This window comes from Hypanus sabinus, chromosome 14 (genome assembly GCF_030144855.1).
Source record: "Hypanus sabinus isolate sHypSab1 chromosome 14, sHypSab1.hap1, whole genome shotgun sequence".
Taxonomy (NCBI): domain Eukaryota; kingdom Metazoa; phylum Chordata; class Chondrichthyes; order Myliobatiformes; family Dasyatidae; genus Hypanus; species Hypanus sabinus.
The window spans coordinates 58,983,251-59,005,212 of NC_082719.1; the positions used below are offsets into that span (position 1 = coordinate 58,983,251).

Here is a 21,962-nt window from a genome sequence, read left to right on the forward strand (position 1 = left end):
TCATGCTTTGTTTTTCATGTACTTGTAAAACCCTATGAGGTTTTTCTTAATCTTCCTCGCCAGTACCTTCTCATGTCCCCTCCTAGCTCTCCTAAGTCACATCTTAAGGTCCTGCCTGGCTACCTCATAACTCTCAAGAGCCCTGTTTCTTTCTTTGCTTCATAATCATTAAGGTCTTGACTAAAAGTTCCTCCTTTCTTGTCAATTGTAGTTCCTTCACCCTGCCATCATTTCCCAGTATCAATTGGACAAATCTTTTTTTTTTTAACTTTTTTTATTGAGTTTTCAAATAATTACAGAAAGAGAAAGAAAATATGTAAAAAAAATATATACCCTTCCCCTCTCCCCCCTAACATCCCTATAGAAAAAAAAGAAAGAAAGAAAGAAAAAAGAAAGAATGCCTGGATATCAGAAGATCCCCACATGCTCCATGGAGTTCATAATAGCTTTAGTATATATATTTCTTTCTTTCCCCAAATAACTGATTATTTTATCTTCGGAGCACCTATATATTTAATCCTGTCTTTTGTAAATAAGGGTGCCAAATTTTCAAAAATGTTTCATATTTATCTCTTAAATTATAAGTAATTTTTTCAAGTGGAATACAGCTGTAAATTTCATTCTTCCAACGATCTATACTTAAGTATGTATCCGATTTCCAAGTAACTGCAATAGCCATTTTGGCTACTGCCAGTGCAATTTTTATAAATTCTTTCTGATATTTATTCAATTTGGGTTTCGATTTTATCCCTTCAATATCACCTAATAAAAATAATATTGGATTATGTGTAAGTTGTGTTCCAATAAAACTTAAATTTGTCCAAAAAGGTTGAATTTTAGCACAAGACCAAGTAGAATGTAAAAAAAGTACTGATTTCTTGGTTACAAGTAGAATGTAAAAAAGTACTGATTTCTTGGTTACTGAATGGATAAATTTCGGTTTAATTTATTTATTTTTTGTGGTGTAATATATAATTGATGTAAAAAAATTATATTGCACTAATCTTAACTGGACATTTATTGTATTTGTCATACTATCAAGACATAGTCTTGACCAATTTGTTTATTCAATTTTAATATTCAAGTCACTTTCCCATTTTTGTCTTGACTTATGGACTCCTTGTTTAATTGCCTGTTTTTGAATCAAGCTATACATACAAGAAATAAATTTTTTAGTCTTTCCTTTTTGAATTAAAGTTTCTATTTCATTAGATTTCGGCAATAGCATTGTTTGACCTAATTTTTATCTTAAATAAGCCCTTAATTGGAAGTAACAAAAAAGTGTTATTTGATACTTTATATTTATTCTTTAATTGATCAAATGACATTAATATACCTCCTTCAAAACAATCTCCTATATATCTAATCCCTTTTTGAAACCAATTATATAAAAGTTGATTATCCATTGTAAAAGGAATAAGTCTATTTTGAATTAAATATCTCTTTGCTAATAAAGATTTCTTTGTCTCATCAACATTTATCTTATTCCATAAGTCAATCAAATATTTTAATATAGGAGATTCTTTCTTTTCCCGTATCCATTTAGATTCCCATTTATATATAAAATCTTCTGGTGTATTTTCTCCTATTTTATCTAGTTCTATTCTAATCCATGCCGGTCTACCTTTCTCAAAAAAAGTTGCAATAAATCTAAGTTGATTTGCTTTATAATAATTCTTAAAATTTGGAAGCTGTAACCCTCCTAGATCAAATTTCCATGTCAATTTTTCTAACGATATTCTTGACATCTTACCTTTCCAAAGAAACTTCCTCACATATTTATTTAACTCTTGTAAAAACTTCTGGGGTAGTTGTATTGGTAGTGATTGAAATAAGTATTGTAGTCTAGGGAATATATTCATTTTTATGGTATTTACCTACTAATGTTATTGGTAATACCATCCATTTATCAAGATCTTCTTGAAATTTTTTCAATAATGGTAAGTAATTTAATTTATATAAGTTCTTTATATCATTATCAACTCTTATACCTAAATATGTTATACCATTTGCCGACCATCTAAATTGAGTTATTAATCGACATTGACTATAATCTCCTTTAGTAAGAGGTAAAATTTCATTTTTATCCCACTTTATTTTATAATCTGATATTTTCCCATATTCTTCTAATCTATAGGATAATTTACGCAACGAGTGCAATAGGTTTGTTAAATAAAGCAGAACTTCATCAGCAAATAAATTAATCTTGTATTCTTCCTGATTAACTCTGAAACCCTTAATATCTGGGTCCATTCTAATTAATTCAGCTCATGGTTCTATCGCCAACACAAATAAAGCAGGTGATAATGGACAACCTTGCCTAGTTGACCTTGTTAACTGAAATGGTGTTAAAATTTGACCATTTGTCACTACTTTATCTTTGTGATTAGTATTTAGGGTTTTAATCCATTTTATAAAAGATACTCCTAATCCATATTTTTCCAATACCTTAAATAAAAAAATCCCATTCCAATCTACCAAATGCTTTTTCTGCATCTAAAGCAACTGCCACACTCATTTCCTCCCTCTTTTGTGCCAAATGAATTATACTAAATAACCAAGTTACATTATCTGCCGATTGTCTATTTTTAATAAATCCTGTTTGATCCATATGTATTAATTTTGGTAAGTATTTAGATAATCTGTTAGATAAGATTTTTGCTATTATTTTATAATCAGTGTTTAATAAAGAAATAGGTCTATATGATGCTGGCTTTAAAAGATCTCTATCTTTTTTGGCAATACTATTATGTTACGAATTCCCGTAACTGGATCACTTACCAGCAAAGATAGAGAGGTCCGTTGAAGTCTGATGGTACTATTTTTAAAAGTATTTATTGATAAAGGGCACAAAAATAAGATTAATGCAAACATACAGATAATATACGTCGTCAATACTAAATCTAAGTGCGGGTATAATAATGACCAATAAGAAATAGCTCTATCATTGTCTAGGGGTTAATATATTGTCCAATGGAAAGATAACAGTCACTATCAGTTCGTTCAAGCTGCAGCTTTGTTGGGTTTAAAAGTGATGCAGTTTAAACTTACCCCAGGTCTTTTAAGATGCTGATCCGTTGAGTCAGGGGAGCGGGCTTCCCCGTTGTTAGCTAAAAGTTGTTTTCCCGTGGTTCCAGCCACCAATCCCAGCCACGGAATCAAATGCACGTGGCTTCCTTCAGGTGACTTCCTGCTGTTACGTGGTCGCTTAACGTTTCATCTGGTGCGTCTGAAGGGGATGTTCCCCAGACTGTTTTATATACTTCCTCACGGGGTCTCAGATGTCAATCAGGTTGGGATGATGCAATCCCTCAACCAGCCCACTCTGGTCAACCCCTGAGGGGCTTCAATGAATAGTACAGTACTCAATACACAACTTGGTCTTCCGGAGACAATAGCCATGTCCCGTAGCTTTACATCGCCGGGGAAACGAGGCATTTTGCACGTCCCATTCTCATTTCCTGGGCCCCTTGGCCCAACCCACCGGTGATCTTGCGATTCTCACAAAGGAGGGGGCTACGGACATAACACCCCCTTTCTTCAAGGCGTTTTTTACCATCAGAAAAAAACGAATACAGAGTCTCACAGGGTGTTAGAATCTAACACAACACCAAATTTTTTTTTCTCTACAGTGTAATACAGTGATACCTTCACTTCAGTATCTAAACAGTTAACGATTACAGTGTCACTTTCTTCAATATCTTAACATCATGTACCGTACTAAAGTCTTGTAGCATCAGACTTCAATTTAATAACCACCTTTTTTTTTATTTCTTTCCTTCAGCAACAACTCTAAGGAGGTGTGATCTCAGCTTCCGTGCATCTACAAAAGTTTATGGAACTACTAATCTTTCGGTCATTTTCAAATTGAACAGGCAGGCTTCAAGGGGGTTGTCTTTATTATTCACAGGCTGTGTCGAAATCCCGTACAACCGGCTTTGCTATTTAAAAATGGCGTTCCCATTAACCCTCGCCTCGTTTCCGGGTACTTCCCACGTGGGGAGCTTGGGTAATGTGGTGAGATATAGGAATTATTTTATCAACACCTTGTCCCAAAGTTAGACCACCTTCTGAATTTCCACCCCACTCTTTAATTTTACACAGGTGGCTAACCCTCTCGTCAGGACCCTTCAGGCTATGTGTTTTCAGTTCGACCACTTTGCTCAAGCAGCATTTCAAATTCTGCCTCTTCACACCACATTTTGGAATAATAATAGCGTGGGGGGCCCCGTCACCTTCCAGCTGAATCGGGAAGCGATCGGCAGGGTTTAAAATTTCTTCATTCGATTTGGGAACTACAGATTTCCCGTTTCCTTCAATGATAATATTTATCTCCCCATTTGTGAACTCTGCATTAACATTCAGCACACCTTCGAGCACACACACCTGGGAACTCTCACTTCCCACTATTACCAAGGTTAACCCTTTCTTCACTGAACCAAGTATATCTGACCCACCAGGACGGCCGTCTTGTTCCACTGAATCAAATACCTCAGACTTTTTCTGAGCTCCATTACTAGGTTCAGTACCACGTACATCCCCATCTTGGACACACTCAAATGGGATATTGGCCTCTTCCAGGCTTTCAATACCCGTACCCTTTTCAAATCCTACATTTCCTCGATCCTCCCAGCTACTCTCTGGGCAGCTCCCTTCCGGAGTAAACTCAACCCCGCAGGCTGAAACAACCTCATCTGCCAACCCAGCAGACTTCTTCAAGGCAAGGGCACCCCTTTCATCTAGGGTTGCCCTCATTTCATTATCGGGAACACCTTTAGAATTTTCAACTTCTTCAAACAGTTCTGCCAAACCAGACAGATCATCCCTGTCCAACTCTGGACCTCTTAACCGCTCTATCGGTTCCTCATCTTTATTTCCTGCCTCTAGGGCCTTTCTCCTTGCTAAGGGCAGGTCTACCTCCGCTCCCTTACCCTCTTCCACTTTATTACTCTTCGTTTTACCACCCTCTAAACCCTCGTGGTACAGGGTCGGTAGAAACATCTCGGCCAAATCAAAACTGGCTGGATTTAAACTGCTCTCATTCTCAGCTGCCTCTCTCGGCGAGTGACCGCGCCTGCGGGATAGGTCTGGGAATCTAGGGGCGGGGCCACCACACTGGCAGGTCGGCAGCATTGCCGACCAAACCTTACACCTGCTAAATCGTTACCAAGAAGGACGTCCGCGTCAGTTCGTGGGAATTCTGATCGCACCCCTATTTCAACTGGTCCAGATACCAGCTCACAATCCATAATGACATGTAAGGGCACCATTTCTGTTCCTTTACTTATTCCCTTCACAGCTACCATCCTCGTCTTTCAACCAAACTCTAGTACCTTACTGCTGATTAATGACAGCTCAGGCCGCGTGTCTCTCCAGATCCGTACAGGAACTGGTGTGTCCCCCTCCCTCACAGGCACGGTTCAGTGTGACAGACAAGTCTCAGACCTTTCTCATACTCTGTCTACCCGAGGCTCTCTTGTCGATTTACTGATCACCAGGGCACATCTGATAGGGACGGCCACTGTCCCTTTTCCTGTCTCTTTCCTCGGAGCAAAGCACCGAGATGCAATATGTCCCCCCTTTCCACAATTAAAACAGGTCAAGCCCGGAAATATCTGGCCATCTGGCCTTTCCTCCTCAACCTTACCACTAGCTTCCGGCGGGACCTCTGCCTCAGCCGGCGGACTTTCTCGATCGTTCCCACGGTCTCTCTGGGAGCTTTTAATCGAGGAAAACTTGGTCTTGTGGCTTAGAGCATATTCATCTGTGAACCTAGCAAATTCCGAGATGGACTTATGCGGCTTCTCATTCAAATACGTCCGGATATCCTCCGAAACACAACCTTTAAATTCCTCAATCACAATTAAGTCCCTGAGACGCCCATAATCCTCTCCCATTCTCTCTGTGGTGCACCACCGGTCCAAGAGCGCACCCTTCTCATAGGCAAACTCGGAATACATCTGATTCCACCCTTTCCATAATTTTCTAAACTTTTGTCTGTAGGCCTCAGGTACTAGCTCATAACTCTGGAGAATGGCCGCCTTTACTTTGTCATAACTCTCCTCCTCTCCCTCTCTTTCTCTCTCTCGACCCTCCTCTCTCTCGGCCCTTTCCCTCTCTTTCTCTCTCTCAGCCCTCTCCCTTTCTTTCAAACTCTCTCAGCCCTCTCCCTCTCTTTCTCTCTCTCAGCCCTCTCCCTCTCTTTCTCTCTCTCGGCCCTCTCCCTCTCTTACTCTCTCTCGGCCCTTTCGCTCTCTTTCTCTCTCTCGGCCCTCTCCCTCTCTTTCTCTCTCTCGGTTCTCTCCCTCTCTTTCACTCTCTCTCGGCCCTCTACCTCTCTTGCTCTCTCTCGGCCCTTTCCCTCTCTTGTTCTCTCTCTCTCTTGGCCCTTTCCCTCTCTTGCTCTCTCTCTTTCTCTCTCTCGGCTGCCTCCAGCTGCTTTAACTTAATTGCATGTTCCAACTTTAATTTCTGCAACTCTAACTGAGCCGTCCCACTAGCGGGTGCCTCTTCAGGGATATTTTTCAATACCTCATCTGTAAACATATTCTTCCCTATATAATACTGAGTTATTGCTCTTCGCACCTCATGCTTTTTCATTGACAACCTCACCCCTGCGAGATTTAACTCCTTCGCCAATTTTATCAAGTCCGATTTGGAGGCCACCTCCAGCGCCTCCAGAGTCGGGTTTTCTATAAATTCACCCACGTCCATCTTTGCTGGTTTCCCGTCTGACTACCCGCGTAAGCAGATCCAAGTTTTGGACCTACAAGCCCAATTCACTGGCCTCCCAATTTGGTGTCAAATCTCGAGACGAGAACCCCAACTTTGTTACGTATCCCGTAACTGGATCACTTACCAACAAAGATAGAGAGGTCCGTTGAAGTCTGATGGTACTATTTTTAAAAGTATTTATTGATAAAGGGCACAAAAATAAGATTAATGCAAACATACAGATAATATACGTCGTCAATACTAAATCTAAGCGCGGGTATATTAATGACCAATAAGAAATAGCTCTATCATTGTCTAGGGGTTAATATATTGTCCAATGGAAAGATAACAGTCACTATCAGTTCGTTCAAGCTGCAGCGTTGTTGGGTTTAAAAGTGATGTGGTTTAAACTTGCCCCAGGTCTTTTAAGATGCCGATCAGTTGAGTCAGGGGAGCTGGCTTCCCCGTTGTTAGCTGAAAGCTGTTTTCCTGTGGTTCCAGCCACCAATTCTAGCCATGGAATCGAACGCACGTGGCCTGCTTCAGATGACCTCCTGCTGTTACGTGGTCGCTTAACGTTTCTTCTGGTGCGTCTGAAGGGGTTGTTCCCCAGACCCTCTTTTATACTTCCTCAATGGGTCTCAGATGTCAAACAGGTTGGGATGATGCAATCCCTCAACCAGCCCACTCTGGTCAACCCCTGAGGGGCTTCAATGAATAGTACAGTACTCAAAACACAACTTGGTCTTCTGGAGACAATAGCCATGTCCTGTAGCTTTACATCACCGGGGAAACGAGGCATTTTGCACGTCCCATTCTCATTTCCTGGGCCCCTTGACCCAACCCACCAGTGATCTTGCGATTCTCACAAAGGAGGGGGCTACGGACGTAACAATTAAAATAGCTGTCAAAAAAGATTCTGGAAGTTTGTGCGTTCTTTCCGCTTGATGTATTAACTCCATAAAAGGAGGAATTAATAAATCTTTAAACTTTTTATAAAATTCAGGTGGAAAGCCATCTTCTGGAGATTTATTACTTTGAAGTGATCCTAGGGCTTCTTCGATCTTTTTCAATGTAGAAGGCATATCTAATCCCTTCTGTTCTTCCGTATTTAATTCTGGAAGAGTTACTTATGATAAAAACCTTTCTATCTTGACATTATCATTTTGTGATTCTGATTTGTATAACTCAGAATAAAAATTCTTAAAAATTTCATTAATTTCTAAAGGATTATAAGTAATTTTATTTACTCTTGTTCAAATTGCATTTATTGTTTTAGAAGTCTGGTCTGTTTTTAACTGCCATGTAATGACCTTATGTGATCTTTCACCTAGTTCATAATATCTCTGTTTAGTTCTCATAATTCCTTTTTCTGTTCGATATGTCTGAAGTGTATTATATTGTAACTTCTTATTAATAAGTTGTCTTCATTTTTCTTCTGTCATATTTCTTTGAGATTCTTTTTCTAACTTTGTAATCTCTTTTTCCAATTGATCTATTTCTATCATGTATTCCTTCTTAATTTTAGAAGTATAACTTATTATCTGACCTCTCAAATATGCCTTCATTGCTTCCCACAATATAAATTTATCATCAACTGAATGTGAATTTGTATCTAAAAAGAACTGAATCTGCTTTTTCATAAAATCACAAAAATCTTGACATTTTAGTAATATTGAATTAAATCTCCATCTATGAATTGATTCCTCTTTATCTATCATTATCATTGTCATTATCAAAGGAGGATGATCTGACAATATTCTCACTTTATATTCCATATTTTTCACTCTATCTTGAATATTCATTGATAATAGGAAAAAATCTATCCTTGAATATGTTTTATATCTATTTGAATAAAATGAATAATCTCTTTCTTTTGGATTAATTCTTCTCCATATATCAATCAAATTTAAGTCTTTCATCAATGATAGAGTTAATTTTGTTACTTTTGATTTTGTGATCAGCTTTGTTGATCTATCTAAAACTAGATCTAGACAAAAGTAAAAATCTCCGCCTATTAATATTTTGTCATGTGCGTTAGCCAAATTCAAAAAGACCTCTTGTATAAATTTTATATCATTTTCATTTGGTGCATAAATATTCATAAGAGTCCATAGTTCTGAAAAAATTTGACAATGTATAATTACATATCTCCCCGCTGAATCAATTAATATGTTTTGTATTTTAATTGGTAAATTTTTATTAACCAAAATTGCAACTCCTCTCGCCTTTGAATTAAATGAAGCTGCAATTACATTTCCAACCCAGTCTCTTTTTAATTTCTGATGTTCTATGTCTGTTAAATGTGTTTCTTGTAAAAAAGCTATATCTGTTCTCATTTTTTAATGTATGTTAAAATTATTTTTCTTTTCACCGGTCCATTAAGCCCATTAACATTAAAACTTAAAAAATTCAGTAAATTAGTCATAATTTTTAGTTATGTTATTCCAATCTATAATAATACCTAATCTTTCAACTTTCATGGTATCCTGGGAAATCTTTTTTAAATTCTCCATGTTGTTGTGTGTGTCCCCACCAATCATCCAGGCAGAAAGATAGAAGAAAAATAGAGTATAAAGAAAAAAACAAAATACCCCCCTACTAATGTTGTGAAAAAAAAAAGAACACAACATTACCCCCCTCTGTTGTACGGGTCATGGCGATCACCATGATTACATACATGAATCCCGTAGTAATCGATCCAAAGCTCCCCAGCCGCCCCCCGCAACATAAAAAGTATATATATATATATATATATATATACACACATACTATATAGAAAAAAATACTATTCTCAATTAGTATTTCTGAAATTTTGCTTTTCTCCCCTGTATCATCCTTAAATGTCCATCACTTCCATTCTCTGTCTCTATCTTCATCTTTAATCCATTACGCTTGGAAATCTCTATGTGTAATTAGTGAGTAGATAGAAGTTTTTGTGCAAACTCCTCCGCTTCTCGATAATCGGTAAAAAATCTTCTTTTTCCCTCCTCCAAAAAAATTATCAGTGTTGCTGGGTGACGTATTATAAATTTATAACTCTTTTCCCATAAAACATTTTTCACTGGGTTAAATTCCTTCTTTCTCTTCAAAAGGTTATAACTTATATCAGGATAAAAAAGAACTGCCTTCCCTGCTACCATCAATGGCCTGTTCCTCTTTTTGGTACATTGGGCAGCCGCCTTCAGGATCTTTTCTTTATCTTGGTATCGTAAGCATCTTATCAAAATTGATCGTGGATTTTGATCAGCTTGAGATCTTGGCCTTCAGGCTGTAAGAGCCCTTTCAATCTCAATTAGAGTTTCTCCTTCCATTTCCAGTTTTTCAGGGATCCATTTTTGAAAAAAAAATTATTGGATCTTCTCCTTCTATATCTTCTTTAAGTCCAACAATTTTAATATTGTTTCGTCTACTAAAATTTTCAAGCTTATCAATTTTTTCCATAAATTGTTTTCTTTCTGATGTCCAGGCAGAGATGTTATCTTCCATTTTATTCATTCTTTCAACCATGTCTTCCGTTGTAGTTTCCAAATCTATAATTCTCTTTTCCATTTTTTCCTGCCTTTTTGTCATTTTATCAAACATAATCTCCATATTTATCAATTTTAATTGCTTTTAATGCATTTAATTTTTCTAATTTATGCATTATTTTCATCAAAGTTTTTTCTATATTTCCAGAAAAACTTTTACCTCCAACTTGGTCTGATTTTTCCAAAGAATCTGAATCCACCTCAGATTCACTTTCACTTTCGGTTTCAATCGTAACTGGGATTTGTAGTTCTGGTTGCTCTCGTTTGCGCATGCTCCTTCCTTTACGTTTTCACAGTTCTCGTTGGTCTTTTTCTTTAGAAATGGTCGATGTTGCCGCAGTTTCCTGTTCTGTATCGCTGGTGGTATAATGTACCTGAGCCCGCGGTTCTTTGGCAGAAGTGGGCCTTGATTCTGTTCCAACTTGCGTTGTCTTCACGGTAGTAGTTTTCATCATCTTCTGTTTGTGAGGCATAACTTGAAACAATCTGGAGTAGTTTATAAGTAACTATCTCGATCCTACGTCATCACGTGATGTCCCCCCAATTGGACAAATCTGTCCAGAACCCTTTGCAAGTGTTCCCCAAACAAACCACACATTTTACTGTGCATTTCCCTGAAAACAGCGGCTCCCAATTTATGCTCTGTAGTTCCTGCCTTTTCCCCTCACAATTAGCCTACCCCTTTCCCATACCACCTGCTCCTTGTCCATTGGAGACAATGTTCTTTGGAGTTATGTTGTCCAAACAGCTGACATGGACCACCAACACCTCACTGACATGGACCACCAACACCTCGCTGACATGGACCACCAACACCTCGCTGACATGGATCACCAACACCTCGCTGACATGGACCACCAACACCTCGCTGACACGGACCACCGACACCTCGCTGACGTGGACCACAGACACCTCGCTGACGTGGACCACCGACACCTCGCTGACACGGACCACCGACACCTCGCTGACACGGACCACCGACACCTCGCTGACGTGGACCACAGACACCTCGCTGACGTGGACCACAGACACCTCGCTGACGTGGACCACAGACACCTCGCTGACGTGGACCACCGACACCTCGCTGACGTGGACCACAGACACCTCGCTGACATGGATCACCAACACCTCGCTGACATGGACCACCAACACCTCACTGCCATGGACCACCAACACCTCGCTGCTTGTAAAAAAGACACAACAAAGTCTCTTCTTCCTCAGGAAGCTGAAACAGACCAAACTCCCACAAAAACTGTTGCTTAACTTCTACAGAAGCACAATTGAATCCATCCTGACCGACAGCGCCACCGTGCGGTATGCCAGCTGCACAGCCACTGAGCGACAACACCTGCATCGCTTGGTGAAGGCGGCCCAGCGAATTGTCAGGATGGAGCTCCCAGGACTGGACACCATCTATCCCAGCAGACTCGGGAGGAGAGCAATCAGCATAACCAGAGACACCACACACCCCGGCCACTCCCTGTTTGACCCACTTTCATCCAGCAAAAGGTTCAGGACACTAAAAGCCAGAACAAATAGACTGAGGAACAGCTTCTACCCCAGAGCTGTGGCCTCCATCACAGCACTCCCACAGAACAATGACTGAAACTCTGAGCACACACTTGCACACATAAGGACTCAAATACTTGCACTAACGGTACTTTGTGCATTACTGTGATATTCTGGTGCTGCTGCAACTTATTTTTTGCTACTTATCTATTTAATACTGTTTTTTTTATTGCTGTCTTGTTTTTATCTACCGCTTTATTTAATCGTCTGAGAGGAAGCTAAACAGAGTTTCATTGTACCTATGTATAATGACAATAAAGATCATTCAATTCAATTGCTAAAGGTCAGGGTGTTCACAGGCTTATGGTCACTATGCTGTTTACATAATGAAAAGATATGCATTTTGGTGTTTTGTTAATAATCTTTTTGCTGGGTCCATTCTCTAATTCCAACCATATTATACCCATAGTGGCAATTTTTCCCATGAATCAACTCTAATCTATTAGTTTACTGTCCAGCTAATTAGCATACACCAGGAATTGGTCTGGGACATTCCAAGGAGAACAATAGTGGAAGATTTCTGTGTGATGATGTCAGGGATTCTGTGAGGCTGTTATTTGCACAGAACATGGCTGAGCCAATGAGAGAAAATCCCAAATCTGGAGATTCACACCCAATGGACGTTATCAGCAGATAAAATTAAATGGCCAAAGCTCTTCCTTACAAAGGGTCAGAAGAAGGAAGGGTCTGGATGACAATAGGATACTTAGTTTTAGGACTGAAAACCTGGTGACTCACGTGGCCATGTAATAATTTAGACTAGTTGCTGGTTACTGAAACTAACTCTCAGGTTAGTGGTGATACTCAAGTTAAAGGATCTATTTCTGATTTCTCAAACATAAGTAGAAGAGGTCTTCAGGGAAGGTCCAAACACCATGATGCAGCCCTCTAGATTTCAACTTCTGTATTTAAAGGCAACAAGAGATACCCTAACATAAAATGTAGCCTTGCTCTGCCGATGAGGCAGCAAATGCTTTAAGACAGTGGTCGCCAACCCATCGATCACTATCAACTGGTCAATCTTTGAGACTTTCCCAGTAGATCCCGAAAAAAAAAAGAAAATTATATACACAAATACCGTTGAGAGATTGTTTCTGGATTGCGGGGATTTAGTTCCATTCTTTCTGCCCAGTGCGCATGCGTGTATCTCCCCCGCACTACACAGTGTAATTCAATGGTTCCCAACCACTGGGCCACGAGGAAACAGGTCAGCCACACCTTTCCTCATTCCCTGTCACGCCCACTGTTGAATGCACACGAGGTCATCAGTCGCCTAAACGCAGTGATACCCTTGCGCCAGGGATCACTGGTTGGCCTCGCGCGGCCAGCGGGAAGTGTTGTTGCTATTGGCCTGGAGCACCAACAGATGGATGCCACCTCTGAACCTGTTTACCACACTGAATGTTCGTGGGGAACCCAGTGCTAAAATATTTGCAGATGACCTAATTCAGGCTCAGGGCTTCGTAAGTAGCAGAGCTGCTGTGATCTACTGAACCAAACTTTAGTCGGCCGATAGATCCTACATGGGGGTGAGGTGGGCGCGCATCCTAATGCACTCCTCGCTCTGTCGGTCGCTCTCTCCGGACTGTGACCACCGTGGCCCCAGCACAGGGACCTCCAGCCCTTACCTTGTCCTCTCACCCATCCACGACCAGCCGCACCTGGCCAAGGCACCTGTTGGTGGGCAGGTGGGAGGCTGGAGGTCGGGCCCAGAGGCTGTCTAATGAGGCAATGAAGCCCTCAAAACTGCTTCGGTACCTTGAGTCCATGCACCCTGAACTTAAGACAAATCCGTTGAGTTTTGTGAGTGGAAAAACATGAGAAAGCAGGACAGAAGGTAGGTGCCAAGAGCCGCGAAAACTAAATTGCGGAATAGACTGGACATAAGGAACCTGCTTTGAGTATTGCTGTATTCCAGTCATGTTTAACACCCCCCCCCCACATCCTGTTGGCCGGTCCCGCTGTATTCCGGTCGTGTTTAACACCACCCCCCCACACCCACCGTCGGCTGGTCCCGCTGTATTTCCATCGTGTTTGACACCCCCCTCCCGTCGTCCAGTCCGCAGTGCAAAAAGGGGTGGGTACCCCGGTGTTTATACATTATTTCTACTTACTTTGTAGGGTTTCACTTACGGTCTTTTCTGCCTCAGTGCGCATGCGTGTAACTAATCGATCTCGTCTTTCACTAAGTCTGAGGTAAGGGATCTTGGGTTTAAAAAGGTTGGTGACCACTACTTTAGGACTTCAGATAATAATAAGTAGGTGTACAGAGAGAAATAGAAAGCTTCGTGACATGATGCCATGCCAAAAACCAAAACAAAATAGCTGGTCATGGACTTCAGGAAGAGAGGGAGTGTAAATGCGCCTGTTTACACCAACAGTGCTGAGGTCAAGGGAGTTGAGAGCTATAAGTTCTTCAGAGTGAACATCACCTTTAATGTGTCCTGGTCCAACTATATTGACGCCACAACCAAGAAAGCCTGCCGATACCTCAATTTCCTTCGAAGGCTAAAGAAATTTATCATGTTTGCTTTCATCATTATCAATTTTTATTGACGTACCATAGAAAATATCATGTCCAGATACATCATAGCTTAGTGTGGCACCTGCTCTGCTCATGACTGCAAGAAACTTCAGGAAGGGTGGACACTACTCAGCAAATCAGGGGAAGTAGCCTCCCCTCCATGGGCTCTGTCTACGCTTCTCACTGCGACAGTAAATCTGCCAGCATAATCTTCTCTCTTCTCCCTCCTCCAGTTGAGAAGAAGATACAGTACTCTGAAAGCACGTACCACCAGGATCAAGGGCAGCTTCTTTCCCATTGTTATAAGACTATTGAATGCTTCCCTGGTATGATGAGGTGGATTCTTGATCTCACAGTCAATCTCATTGTGACCTGGTACCTTACTGTCTTCACTTTCTCTGTACCTTGAACTTTATTCTGCACTCCTGTTACTGTTCTACCTTCTTGCACTATTGTAATTAATTTATCTGTGTGGACGATGAAAATGATAAGTTTTCACTGTACCTCGGTACATGTGACAGTAAAAAAACAACTTACCAAAAAAATTCAGGGCCAGATTTAGTTTATTTGACAGAGAAAAAATGTAAAAAAAATTTCAAGTTATCGATTGAGAATGCTTTTCTTAAATGTTGCGGGAGATCTTAATTTGTTTTTCATGTTTATGGGTTTAAAGCTCTTTTCTACAGCAAAAGAGGAGAATTGGACCATTGACCTTTAGAAACCTTTAGAAAAATATGCAACTTATTTCACTAAAGGATGACCGTAAGCTTGATCAACCATGTTGGTTTTAGGACAGTCTTAAAAGGGAACAGAGAGGAAATGAGATTTCCAAAACTTCAGAATGGCATTTGAAATCACAACTATAAATGGAGGAGCAATTCCAGTCATTTAATTTTCACTCAATTAACTGCATTCCATCTCACTTTTTAATTAATTCTATGCAACTCTGCCAGTATTTAAATAATTATTTTTCCCTTTCTCTTTTGGTTGGGCTGGGCTAGCATTTGTGTTAGACATAGTGACGGTTGTACTTTGTTAATGTGGAACTTGTACTGTAGCTTTTACTCACCAACCATGCAATTCAGTGAATAAGTCAGCAGATTTTGTGTTGAATTCCCACAGAACATGTGAATTATAGGAATCAATCTTAGTTGTTCCATTGCTTTGCTTAAAATCATGATTCCTAACATTTTTATCTTGCATTACGTGTATAAATGTATTACCATTTTACTGTTTTCCTATTTTCATAATATATATATTTTAGTTTAATGTACTTTGTATACTTATGTTTAGTATGCCCTGTTGTTAAGTTTATCCCCTTAGATTAATTGATACACAGGACAATACGGCACGAAGTTGCCCTTCAGCCCACAATGTCTGCGCTAAACAGTGATGTCAATTTTAACTTACTCACTTGCCTGCATATTGTACATACCCCTTCATTCTATACCTGTTTATTTGTCCATCTGATTGCCTCTTAAACATTGCTGTTCTATCTGCTTGCACCACCTCTCCTAACAACACATTCCAGGTACCTACACTCTCTGTGTAGGGGTAAAGAAAATCTTGCCTTGTAAATTTTCTTTCAGCTTTCCCCTTCCCTTCTTAAAGCAATGCTTCCTTTTTTTTCTATAAATTTTTTTATAAAATGTTGTCCCTATTTTAGGATTATATTCCACATTTTACACTCTTTACTAAATCTCCTCTCTGGTGCACCTCAAGGATGCGTGCTTAGCTCTCTGCTCTACTTGCTCTATACCCACAGCTGTGTGGCTTGGCACAGCTCAAACAGCAACTATAAATTTGCCAGTGACATTATTGTTGGCAGAATTTCAGATGGTGACGAGTTGATGTTCAGGAGTGAGATAGATCAGCTGGTTGAGTGGTGTCGAAACAATAAACTTTCACTCAGCGTCAGTAAGACCAAGGAATTGATTGTGGACTTCAGGAAGGAGAAGTCGAGGGATCACACATCAGTCCTCATCGAGAGATCAGTGGAAAGAGTGAGCAGTTTCGAGTTCCTGGGTATCAACATCTCCCCTGGCCCAACATATTGCAATTACAAAGAAGGCACAACAGTGGCTATATTTCATTAGAACTTGAGGAAACTTGTTTTATTACCAAAGACTCTTGCAAATTTCTACATATGTACAGTGGAGAGCATTCTAACTGCCTACATCACTATCTTGTCTGGAGGGGCCACTGCACAGGATCAGAAAAAGCTGCAGAAAAGTTGCAACTCAACCAGCTCCAGTATGATTATTAGTGTCGACAACATCTTCAAAAAGCGATGACTCAAAAAGGCAGCATCCATCATTCAGGATCCCTTTTACCCAGGACATGTTCTCTTCTCTTTGCTATCATCAAGGAGCAGGTACAAGAGCCTGAAGGAACACACTCAACGTTTGTGGAAGAGCTGCCTCCCCACTGCCATCAGATTTCTGAATGAACAATCAACCCATGTATACTACCTCACTATTTCCTTCCCTCTTTTTCTGCACTACTTATTTATAAATTTAATTAGTTATTGTAATTTTTAGTTTCTTAATTATGTATTGCAATGTACTGCTGCCACAAAATAACACATTTCATAACATATGCTGGTGATATTAAGCCTGATTCTGAATATCCACTCACACTAAATACCCGGAGACTCTTCCTGTACAGTTTTATCCACTGTGCTTCTGATCAAATCCTGACCCATCAGTGCCATTATGTTGCATTTCCATTTGTTGCAGTCAATGACTCAGCTGCAGAATTTTTCTGTTCTCAACCATCTTTGAGCTGAAGAAAATATTTTTATATATTTTAAAACACTTTGATTTCTCTTGGCTGTGATCAAATTAGCTTGTAATGCTTGAATTGAATCCAGCCCAAATGCTTTGCATTGTTTATAGTTGAATGCCCTGTCCCATTCCAATTTCTGCTAGACTTTGTGAAAATCTGAGGTACTTTGTTTTTCCTCAGAGGATTTATTGCCTATCCTTAAATATCCTCTGGATGTAATGGCGAGGTGCCTAGTAAAGCTACCCCTGATGTAAATAATATCGGAGGCAGCAATATTGAAGGATCTATAGACATAGCCCAACTTAGAATGAAGTCTGCAAATGATGGTGTACCCATGTGTTCATAGCTTTGAGAGGCAGTATTCCAGAATTCTTTGCATTTATCCATGTGATCTCCAAATGCATATATTTTATTATTCTTAAATGCATATTATTTTATTATTATCCACAGTTCCACCTTTCGTACACAGATAGGGAACAAATAGAACGTGGGGATCGGGGTGAAGGTCAGCAGGAAGTCCTCAGACGAATGGCCAAGGAATTGCCCATCTATACAAGAACCTTATCTGGAGGTAAATAATAAATCTAGATGAACAGCTTTACTAAACATACTTGGGTCTTACGCACATTGTTAGCTGAAATGCTGTCTGCTTATGGCCGGAAAGTATTTGGCTTTAAATAAATAAAGCCAAAAAAGGCTGGAAATTCTGCAGATCAAGCAGACTCGAGGAGTGCTTCAAGTCATTAATCTTTCATCAGAACTGGAAAAAGATGGATGTGAAAGTTAAAAACAGATGCTGGAAATCTGAAATATAACAGATGCATTAAGTACATAGCAGGTCGGGCAGTATCTTTGTAGAGAGACAGTTAACATTTCAGGTCTGTGATCTTTCAAAGGTAAGAGATATACTGATGTACAGTAGAGCAAGAGATGACCCTGCAGATAGGGTGACATGGAGAAACAATAAAATGAAAAGACTGAACAAAGGAGTTAACTGCTTAAGCAGTAGTTCATGGTAATCAATAGGTCTAGATGCTGGGTAAATGGCAATAGCAGATCATCCCTTACCTTTGTTTTCTATAAAGTGGGATCAGTGCTTATGATTTGTTCAATGCCCTATTGTGTCCCATAGGTTATAAAGTGAAATGTTTATCAGCTTCTGTATATAATTGATGTAATAGTCTTGATGCTGAGAAGAGAGGTTTAGTGTAGGAGTAGGGAAAAAATGAAAATGGATTGCAGCCTTAGTTCAGTGGTTACACTTGTCGCCTCCACATTCAAACTACGTCAAATGCAGTAAACTGAAATAGTACCATAAATCACTGTTTCATTATAATTATTTAGCCATAAGATAGTAAGAACACAAACAAAGTACAGGATTGGCAATCTCATTCCTTCCCCCACCCCACCTCCCCAAGACCTTCAACCAGATTATGTTTGATCCAGCCCTGACCTGAACATCGCTCTCCTGTTGTCTCGCCATACCCCTTGACTCCCTCGTAATCTAAATATCCGTCAATCACAACCTTTAATGTATGCGGTGACTCTGCCCCACGGTATCTGGAGGAGAAAATTCCAGAATGCAGTCCTGTCCCCCCTCATAAATAGGCAACACTTTATTGTGAAAACATGCCCCCCAATTCTCTATGCCCTCTGAAGGAGAAGCAGCCGTAGAGTGTCCATCTCGTCAGTTCACCTGAGAATCCTACGTGTTTCAGTATTTAATCATACCCTGGGTGAGCCTTATACACACTGCTTCCAGTGCAAGTCTATAATTATTGAATTATGGAGGCCAAAATTGTACACTGTTCTGCAGGTGTGGACTCAAAGATCTCCTGCCCATATAGGAGGTGGGATAATGAGGGTGGAACGGGGCTGGGAGAATGGGATAATAAGAGTTAGTTATGGTAGAAATTATGATTTTTATGTTTAATTTGGTTGACATTAAATGCTAAATTTAAAATCTTACCAGCTGTAAAGAAATACAAAATGCAATTATTTTGAATATTATGATGTTACTTTACTGGCTGGATATTCGAGGGATGGTGGAGGGAGTGGAAGAAATGAGCTATTATACAAGTGTAAAGATAATTATTAACTCAAGATATATTCACACTTGACATAAATCCTACTGCATAGATTACAACTACTTTTTGTTTTGTAGCTACCATGTGCTTCTGTATGCACTCATGAAATTCCTTCATCTATTTTAATGGAGACTAATGTATTTTAGTGAAGCTTTAATCCAGTTGATCAATTCAAAAAATTATTTTCGTAAGAAGTGAAAAATAAAATTAGTTTAATAAGTATTCACATGCTTTTATCAAGCAATGTAATTTCAATGCCTTTTTCATAAGGATGATATTAAGGAAATGGAATAATATGACTGAACGTACCTACAGTATTGTCTTTGCCCAGATATTTGTTCCATATTTTTATATATAGCATTGTTTCCAAAGCAATTCGATACTGTGACAGATGTCAACTTGTGAAGCCAGATCGCTGTCACCACTGCTCAGTCTGTGACAAGTAAGCATTTATTCATTCGCCAGAACACTATTGAAGGTTCAGTACTATGCAAAAGTCTTAGGCACATTTATATAGCCAGGGTGCCTAATACTTTTGCACAGTACTGTTGTAATTTCATGCTGTTGTACTGTTGTACTGCTGCAAAAAAAACCCACATTTCATGACATATGTAAATGATGATAAACCTGACTGGTTTATCATTTGTGGACTGAGTGGGTGGGGGGTAGTGAGAGAGAAATCCTGGTTATGCAAATTGGACGAATGGGCAAAGAAGTGGCAGTGTGGGAAATATATGATAATGCATTTGGTGAAAGGAACAATAGTGCAGACTATTATCTAAATTGGGAGAAGGTTCAAACATCAGATGTGCAAGACTCCCAGAAAGTTAATTTAGAGGCAAATGCAATGTTGGCATTTATTTCAAGGGGAATAGAATATAAAAGCAAGGAAATAATGCTGAAAAACACAAAATGCTGGCAGAACTCAGCAGGCCAGACAGCATCTATGGGAGGAGGTAGTGAAATAATGCTGAGCCTTTATAAGACACTGCTCAGGCCACCCATAGAGTATTGTCAACAGTTTTGGGCCCCATATCTCAGAAAGGGTGTGTCGTCATTGGAGAGAGTCCAGAGGAGGTTCACAAGGATGATCATGGGAATGAACGGGTTAACCTATGAGGAGCATTTAGCAGCTTTCCGCTGGTACTCACTGGAATTTAGAAAAATGCGGGGGTGGGGGGGAGGGGATCTCATTGAAACCTAACAAACGTTGAAAGGACCAGATAGGGTGGATGTGGAAAGGATGTTTCCTATGGTGGGTGTATCCAGAACTAGAGGGCACAGCCTCATAATTGAACAGCGACCCTCTAGAACAGAGATAAGGAGGAATTTTTTAACCAAACAGTAGTAAATTTGGGGAATGCTGGGCCACAGACTGCGGTGGAGGCCAAGTCCATGCGTATATTTAAAGCAGAAGTTGATGGTTTCTTGTTCAGGCATCAAAGGATATGGTGAGAAGACGTGTATATGGGGTTGAGTGGGATCCGGGATTAGTCATGAGGGAATGGCAGAGAATAATCAATAGGCTGAATGACCTAATTCTGCTCTTTTGTCTTATGGTCTTACGGTCTTATAGTTGGGAAAAGGAGAAGAGCAAGGGGAGGGAATAGGAAGCACCAGGGAGACATGCATTCTGTGATGATCAATAAATGAATTGTTTGGAATTAAATGACCTTGCCTGATGTCTCAGGGCTGGGCGTGTCTACACCCGTGCCAACTGCCAGCCCTGGCACTCCTTCTCTGCCATTTGTCCCACATCCTCCTGCAGTCCAGATTTACAAACTCACTCTCCACACCACATTGACAAATTGATGCACCATCAATAACTCACTCTGAGATGTAAAGGCGAGATATCGACTTTTATTGACTGGAAGAAGGAACAAGCAGTGAGTGACCACCATACTATATCCTGGAGACTGAGAGGCTGGGCTCAGGCCTCAATTGCCTTTATCCAGGGGTCTTTGGGAGGAGCCACAGGAGCAGTCAGCAGGGGGCATGTCCAGACAGGTATATGTAGTTCACCACACAAATACTGTGCAGAAGTCTTGGGCAACCTAGCTATATACTCTATATGTGCCTATGATGCATAAGACCAAAATGACACAGGCCATTGTAGTTATATTTTAATGTTTAGAGCCTTTTCCACTCATCATTGTTCAAGTTGGCTGATTTTTTTTTTTGGGAAAGAGGTCTGCCCATGTTAACCATTCTGGACTTTGGGTGACTGCAGTCATAGCAATATGTTAGCTCCTAATTATCCTCTGCAGAAATGTAGTGTATTAATCCCTGATTTTAGTGGGGTTTTATCAAATCTTGCATTTCATTATATTCTGTATTTACAGGTGCATTTTGAAGATGGATCATCATTGTCCTTGGTATGTAAACTCTTAGTATTTTTTTGTCAACTCATACTTGTTGCTTCATCAAATATCAAAGACTTTAGTGTGAATTATTATAAATGATTCCGAGTGGTCTCCCTCCCTTTCTAAACTGCCAAGAGAGCGTTCCACAATAAACCCTTGACTTCTTGCAAACCACCTTCCAATCTACAGTGTCAAAACTCCTTGATCATGTTGCTCCTTTCTTAATCTAGGCCTACTTTTCTGAATGAATCTATCCATTCAGCTTTATGAGCTTGCTGCAGCACAGAATTGGCTCGAATCAAGGTTACATTCTCTCATTCCACTCTAGTGTTTGTGTACAATGCCTGTCTCCATTGTTACAGCAGATAAGGCTGCACTTGCCTATTTC

General features: G+C 40.0%; 1 protein-coding gene across 2 annotated transcripts in view; it reads left to right on the forward strand.

Moving 5' to 3' along the window:
- zdhhc2 (zinc finger DHHC-type palmitoyltransferase 2) overlaps window positions 1–21,962 on the forward strand; it is a 92,340-nt gene that overhangs the window by 20,919 nt on the left and 49,459 nt on the right. For both annotated transcript variants that reach the window (XM_059989271.1, XM_059989272.1), the window contains exons 4-6: window positions 17,575–17,695; window positions 19,584–19,653; window positions 21,554–21,586. In XM_059989271.1, coding sequence (XP_059845254.1) covers window positions 17,575–17,695; window positions 19,584–19,653; window positions 21,554–21,586 — 224 coding nt within the window. The remainder of the gene's footprint in view (window positions 1–17,574; window positions 17,696–19,583; window positions 19,654–21,553; window positions 21,587–21,962) is intronic.